Raw genomic sequence first — 7821 nt, 5'->3', positions numbered from 1 at the left:
TCATGCTTATTCTGAGAATAATTGAGATTCCATAACAGGTTTTAAAATAAGGGAGCATCTTAAAAGGTCTGCATTTTAAAAATGTATTCCTGGCAGCAGTGGAAACAATGCCTAGGAGGAACGAGAAATTGGGCAAAGAGACATTAATTTATAACAACAAGTCAGCAATTCAGCTTATGGACTACTAGGGCTAGAACTATATAGAGTGTACAGACAGACAGAAAAAAAAAACTTAGAAAGAAAATAATTAAGGAAATAGAGCCAAAATGGTTCATTGATTGATTTGATGTGGGCATGACACTCTAGCTTCTGATTCAGATAACAAGATTGTGTTTTGCTGCTGCTGTTGCTGCTGCTTCTTCTTTTTCTTCTTCTTCTTCTTTTTCTTCTTCTCTTTTTCTTCTTCTTTTAATGGCATTCACAGAGCTTAGAAATACAAGACAAAGACCAGGTTTCAGTGGGACCAATAATGAAAGATCTTGACTTTGAGTTTTGAGTTCAAAACACTTGGCAGATATTCAGGTTGAGATGCCCTATGGGCAGTTTGATATGCTGTTCAACTCATAAAAGAATTTGGAGATACATCTATATCTGTATCCATATAATTAGACTTAATGAAAGAGAGAGAGAGCGATGGTTGTCGAAGTGGTGAATGAGTTCCCTTTCTGTCATCCAATGTGAATCCTTTTGTTACCTGGCTGCAGTTTCTTTCCATGTTCAGATTTATTCTATATTCCAAATCTTTCATCTTTAAAATAACAAATATAGCAATGCTTGTAACTAGCAGACGAGAGATGGTGGGTAAGAGATAGTGTTGGAATTGTTTAAACCTCCCAATTGTATAGAATGTACAATAATTTGCACCTGTATAGGCCTCGGATTTCAGCTCCAGAACCCATGAACAAGCCATCAGCCAGTGACCAAACCTAATTCCAGAGTATGGCTGTTACATTGGCCTGATTCCCGCTGCCAACAATATGAGCATGACTGGTGGTCCTCTGACAGCCCCACTGACTACTGAGTCCACCCTAACTTAACCTGTCTGATTGCTTTGCTCATTGTTGATCTTCAGTCCATCAGCCTGATTCCCTTGATTCTGGGATTGGTGTTATCAGAACAGGTAACAAGTGTCTCATCATACATTCATTTTGAGTCCTGGATGTATAACAGATGCTCCAACTATGTAAGCAATATCTTATCAAATATACTGAATATTAAATTAATTATTTATAATCAGAATGGCTTTGGTGTGCTTAACTAACATCCACTTCTTCTCCAGCCTTTGATGTACATGAGAACCAATTAATTTATCTGTCAAGTTGAATTTCGGTAGTTTTAACTGAGAACTTCCTTCCTCAAACTTTCTAGAAATCTCTATCACATAGCTAATAACTTGATTGCAAGTCATCAAGTATATTCTGTTACAACTAAATAGTTAAGAAGGCTTAACCAAGTCATTTAACAAAAAGAAATGTAGGAGAGCACCAGAATTGAAGAAAAAAAGTAAAAGGAATAATTAACATGGAGAAAGAAAAATGGGAGACACACATATACACAAATGGTGTCCACAATGAAATTGAGAGGGAAAAGATCAAAGGAAAAAGGAATTAAAGAATAAGAACAAGAGGTAAGAGAAGTACAAGGGGCATATAGGAGATGACAAAAAGAAGAGAGAAAATCTGCATATTTAAAGCTGAACACTCGGTTTGATTTTAAACAGCAGAAACAACAATCCTGATCTGACAGATTAAAAATGAACTGGGTCAGCATTCCCCAGTAGATATTCCCATCTATTTTATCTTCAAAGATAGTTTCAAACATTTTGCTTGGGGAAAAATCATCCGTTCCAATTTTAGTTCCCATTTTTGGAACATGTTATCTCAGAACATTTGAAATGGAATTGCTTCCCTTACTATTTTTATTTTCTTATTTGTCAATCATGAAATGGCATATGCAATCTCTCACAACCATTTTTCAGGAAAACATTTACATCAATGATTATTATGACAAATACTCAAGAAAGTAAACGACCTAGATCTTCTCCTTTCTCCACTCTGTTTAAAATAAAATGCTATACAGATGATTCTGTTATGGGAAGATACCTTTATGCTCAATATCACTTAGGATAACACATTCCTACAGTAGACATAGGAATTAGCATTTTCTCAGTACAGCATGGCATAAATGTTGCTCTCCCTTTGGAAGAACTCAGTTGTCCTCTCTGATGCTGGGATTCATTCCTGGACTGCCATAACCCTTTATCATTTGCACATGGTCACGTGAAACTTCTCTACGAATCACATAGACTTTCTCACCAAGTGGCACGGACCGGGGCACGTACATATTGGAAGAGTGTGATGTTCCCTGGTTTTCTATTGAATAATTATATTCTTTAGTACATGTAGAAGCACTTGAGTGAATAATCATGCAGAGCTCTTTAAAAATAAAGCAGAATCTGGAAGGGTGATGTGAAATTTTTCTAATTGCTCTTTGGTGATTTGGAAATATGATACAAACATGACTACTAGAAAGATGTGCAGAAGGAAGAGCTATTTATTTACTCTCCTTCCCACTTCCAGATTCTCAATTAAGAGTATATCCAGATACAGATTGTGTTTACGCCATTCTGCCCAAGATGTTATATATGGATAGTGATTTATTAATTAAACCCATTCCTTAATCCATGCCAATATTATTATATACATATATTTCCTGCAACGATTAAAAATAAACATAATACATTTGAGAACTTTAACATACAAAGATGTTATAAGAATTTATATTGGTTATTTGCTATTTCTTGTCCACTAGTGCTATTTTACAGTTCCTGAAAGAATACTATGTACTTTGCATTTTTTTTGAGTTATCCCTCCCCCTACTGACATTACTTTTACAAAAATGGTTTATTGACTAGAGGGCCAATTGTTCAGGAAATATAGTAAACTCTGAGTATAAGCAGCATTAGAACAAACAGAAAAAACAAATGGAGCTGTTATTATAATTATTCTGAAAGATGATATCACAGTTTAAGTATTGGTGGACTCCGAAGATATTCTCTTGAGCCTCTGAGGTTCAGAGATGCCAATGGACAGAAGAAACAAAGTAAATCCAAAACCTACTGTTACTGTACATTCCCAAAACAGCGAAAACGAACTAAAACAAAGTTTGAGTTACTTAAATACTTAACAAAAATTTATTGCAAGAGATATATTTCACTGAATTTACAGTTTCAAGGAACATGGTACAAAACGTAGTGCCATCAGCTTTGTCTAAACATTAAATAGGTGCAAATACACAAAGATTTAAAAAAACCAAGGAGCATACTTTACAACATAAATTACAGTACTATAAATATATCTTATGTACATTATACATACTCTTAAGACACCATTTTAATGTACAGCGTATATTGTATTGGTTTTCAAACTATTCAGTGCCTTAATAATATTATATATCAGAAACTTAATAATTTATTTGCATCATTACACTTACAGTAAATGATTTCCTATCAATGAGGCCATAGTTTGGCTAGTTTATTTCCACCATTTCAATAGGCAATTATCCACTTAGATGAGCGTTGACGCAGATAGCAATAGGTTTCACGTGAACATTTTCTCTCCCTTTCATGGCGAGGACTAGAACAGGGGTTGCAGTGGGATGACAGTAGGGTGTGGGGCAAGCAGTGAAGGGAAGAGGGCATGGGGTAAAGGTGGGAAAGCCAGATGGCTAGGATGAAGAACGGACGCTGGAATGATTGGCATCTGAGGAGGAGCCACAAAAGTTGGCTGGTTCCCGGGACAAAGCCTTGGTCCGACCGGTCCCACTGAGATCTGAGGTAACGCTGTTCTGGTGAGAGCTGGGGCGTGGGAAAGAAACTGTTGGTGGGGCTGAAGCACTTTGAAGGTTCCTGCGGCCGCAGCGGCGGCGGCGGCGGCGGCGGCGGCCGCGTGTTGCTGCAGAACCGCGTGGTGCAGAGTGGTTACAGAGGTAGAACAGAAGGGTTGCTGCAGAGGCAGAGGCTGCAGAGGCTGCAGAGGCGGGCTGGGCGGGGGGAGGGCGGCCGGAGCAAAAGTAAACTTGACCTTGTTGGCCAGCATGTTGGGCGGGAGGATGTGCTGGTAGACCTCACAAGGCAGATTTCTGAATTTATCGTGGTTTTCTATGGGGATCAGCAGCGCCTGATCCGGCAGAGCTAATGGAGCCAGGATTTGCTCCGTCGTTACGAAGGTGTGACCGCTGACATGTGCTTCCTTGAACGGTAATGGTGGCTGTGTGTTAAGGATTCCCGAATTGAAACGCAGCCACTCGGTCGAGGCCTCGTTCACCTTTCCTTGTGGAAGGGCCTCTGCCAGTTCGTAATGGCAGAGGTACGATTTCGGTTGCGACTGTCTGAAGTTCCTGTCGGTATTAGGCACCTTGAAAGGAATTTGCTTTTCATGAATATTTATACCCTCACCTCTTTCTTTCTGTTGCAGCAAGGTATTGCCAATTTCTTCTTTTGTTGCGGCACTGGCTACGTGGTAGACAGAGGTGGCGCGTGGGTGGGAGATGTCCCTCGAGTCCCCAGAAGGTGTCTCCAGCACTGACTGCGCAGCCTCACCACCGGCTTCAGGAGGAAGGGGACCGCCCAGGGGCAAAGTCGCCTGGTTTTCTTCTCCCTCTGCTTCTTCTGAGTTCTTCTCAGCATTCGCAACTTCTTGTGGTTTTACGTCCCCTGTTTTGTCTTCACTTACTAACTCCTCCTGGTGACCTAAGGAAGAATTGCCCTTCTTGGGATGATCTGTGTTCTCTTTGAGTTCCAAAGCTTCAAACCCGATGTGGAATCTGCTTCTTTTTCTCCTCCGTTTCCTTTTAGGCTTGCAGGGAGCGGAAGCACGTGGGGGCCTCAAGAATTCTTCTGGTAAATAATTCTGTCGATTTAAACTTTCATCCGAAGAATAAGAATATGAATGTTGTCTACGTTTTCGATGGAATCTTTCTGATTCATTAATGAGAGAATTATAACCTCTTTTAACAGCCTGGTTCTGGCTCAGGCAGCTCATGTCGTTTTGAAGAACTAGGCATCTGTGATCCTGACTACAGCCGGATATTTTGGCTTTCCAACTACAGTAAGTTCTGGAGTAAGTTAAATTATGTTTTCCAGACTGTATCACTGTTGGATTGGATTGTTCACTGAAAACAACTGAGCTCTTTGTACAGTGGTTTTTAGAACTGTTAGCGTCATTGCTATCATTTTCAGTGTTTTGAGCTTTACATATTTCTTCATTTTCACTTAAGTATATGGATGATGGTTTGGGCCTTTTATCAGGTAATTGTTGTGAGTCTAATAATTGCCCTGCAGCTAAATACTGCTTTTCTGAAATTGTTTCCAGTAGGTTCTTCCTAGTTATATCAGTGTAACTGTTTTCCGTTTCCATTTGGAAGTGAATTTCCGACTCTTTGGTTTTCTCCCCATGATGGTGCTGACATAACTTTTTTCTTCTTTTCTTCCTTCTACTTTTATGGAACCAGTGTTCATGAGTATCTTTCAATCTTATTTTGTGATATTTCTCATCTAGAGTGCCCTGTTTCATTTGACATTTAGTAAAATTGTATTTTTTTGTGTTTCTGATCCTACAGGAAATATTTTTATACCTCTGACCCATATTCCCATTTTTTCCAGAATTACAGGTACTGGAAAGAGTACCACCAACCAAAAGAGGAATGACCTGGGTGCATTGATTTCTGCTGCCTCCAGTGTCATAATCAGTGAGTCCTACAATAGGTGTGTCCTTGCATTCTGAAACTGGTCTCTTGCAAATGTCTTCTCCCTTCTGCTGAGAAGGAAGACCATTTAAGGGCAGCTTATTCTTATCTAGATTGTTGTTTAATTTAGTGGACTTGAAGTCAAAACAGAGAGGGTTACAGCTATAGGAAATTGATGGTTGAGTCGATGTATAAATCAGCATTTCTGATGGCCACTGAAGAATTGTGGTTCCATCTTTGTTAAGTACGGGTACAAATGGTTCACATGGTCTTTTATATAAATCTTTTTTTTTATGGAAGGTTATATTTTCCTCTTCAGAATTTGAAGGAGCCAACATCTCAGGACCATAATTTTTATTGTCAGCTTCAACTATAGATGTATCATGGTCCTTAACATTTTCCTCTGTGATAGCTTGCAAAGATATGCATTCATTAGCTATATCGAGAACTGTGGATTTATTTCCTAACAATTCGGAACTGTTATCACTCATAGGTATGCCTTCATTAATAATAACATCGCCCAGTGGTATTTGATCTGCTAATGGGATTGAATTTTGGCAATTATCTGCATCTGAAAATAAAGGGAGTTGAAACTGGCAAAATGAAGGTAATAAAAATGTATCTTTTTCACTAGAAACTTCTTTCATCTCTTGAGTTTGAGCAGTTTCTTTCTCAGTGCACATTCCTTCTGGTGGATGAAAAGAGTTAGCTTTCTCCTCAGAACTCAAAAGCACATCTGTTGGTGAAGATAGTTGAAGATGACAAGTACCAGGGACAAATCTACTTTTTCTGCTAAATCCTTTTTCCACAGAGGCATCATCATTGTATTCAGAGAAGGCTGCAGCTGAGGACTCCAGCTTCACTGCTGCTTTCTTTGGAAATGCAAAAGAAAAGCCAATTTTGTGTCTGTGAATTCCTTGGGCTTGATCCCCAAGTTGGTTATTTTTTGCTGTATAATTATTTGCACTTTCTGGATCTTCAGCAACAGTGGTAACATCTTTAGTATTCTCTTCACTATGAATCAAAGTATATTTGAAATCTTCCTGGTTATTAACTGAATCCACAGCAACTCTTTGGGAAATTTCATTACAATTTTCTTTCACAGTAACAGTTGTTGACTTGAACATGGGGCCACTTCCAGGAGCACTAGAAACAGAAAAGTACATATTAGATAGGACACTTCTGAGGAAAAATATTCAAACACCCCATTTCAGACACATCATTATAAGATTTCTTTTTCAAATTTTAAGATCTGTATAGGAGAATTACTTTCATTTCATAAGGTTCTCTTTCATAGTGCTACAGTTGCATTTAGTTACTGATTATTGTTTGGGATAACTTGGAGAAGCTGTCTCCAAGTTATTTCTATAACTATTAATAGCAATGTCAAGGACATTCCTATGTTCTCAACCAGTGCTTCCTGACCAAGGTTCTTTATCCCATGGCCTCTTCAGTGATATTTTGGAATATTGTAGAATCTTTAAAGTTATCTAAATTTACAAATACTTAACATCATTAATACTACATGGAGAATATGAAGACAGCTTTAAAAAATTATAACTTCAGAAGGGCTGGGAATTCGGTTCAACAATTCAATTCAATCAATGTTCACTAAGAGTCTACACCAGGCCAAGTAGAGTCCTGCCATGCAAAATTAACTGAGATAATACTGGCTTTAGAATTTTATTTAGAATTGCTATTCTTAATATTTAAAAAAAAATTACCCTGAAGTTGTAAATAATATAATATAATAGTAAGTGTAGGACAAAAGACTATTTACTTAAGATGCAATTTCTATTTATTTGGCATTGCAGGACACCATAAATAGTCAGTTTTTCATAAAAGAACTGTACTGTGTGGCATATAAACAAGGAGTTACCTAAATATCATCTTTACCCAAAGAGAGTCATGCTGTGCAGAATTTTCCATTCTATTAAATTTAGTTTCTTAGAAGTTCCAAGTGTCCCCCAATATTTTTAGTTGAATGTTTTCTTTATTGAATCTCTAACACAATGGATTGTTTCACTGCACATCTTTAGAGGCCTCAAATTAATAGGAAAAGTGTGTGTGTGTGCG

The 7821-nt window shown here is 38.1% G+C and overlaps 1 protein-coding gene across 1 annotated transcript in view; it reads right to left on the bottom strand.

Moving 5' to 3' along the window:
* Window positions 1–3170: 3170 nt before the first annotated feature.
* The window catches only part of ZNF804A (zinc finger protein 804A), a 288471-nt gene continuing 283820 nt past the window's right edge, over window positions 3171–7821 (bottom strand). The window contains exon 4 of the mRNA XM_043577240.1: window positions 3171–6891. Within this exon, the coding sequence (XP_043433175.1) occupies window positions 3636–6891 (3256 nt within the window). The 3' untranslated portion in view covers window positions 3171–3635. The remainder of the gene's footprint in view (window positions 6892–7821) is intronic.

This window comes from Prionailurus bengalensis, chromosome C1 (assembly GCF_016509475.1).
Source record: "Prionailurus bengalensis isolate Pbe53 chromosome C1, Fcat_Pben_1.1_paternal_pri, whole genome shotgun sequence".
In the NCBI taxonomy this organism is placed as follows: Eukaryota; Metazoa; Chordata; class Mammalia; order Carnivora; family Felidae; genus Prionailurus; species Prionailurus bengalensis.
Note: the sequence above shows the minus strand (reverse complement) of the source record. Positions and strands in the feature narration are given on the sequence as shown.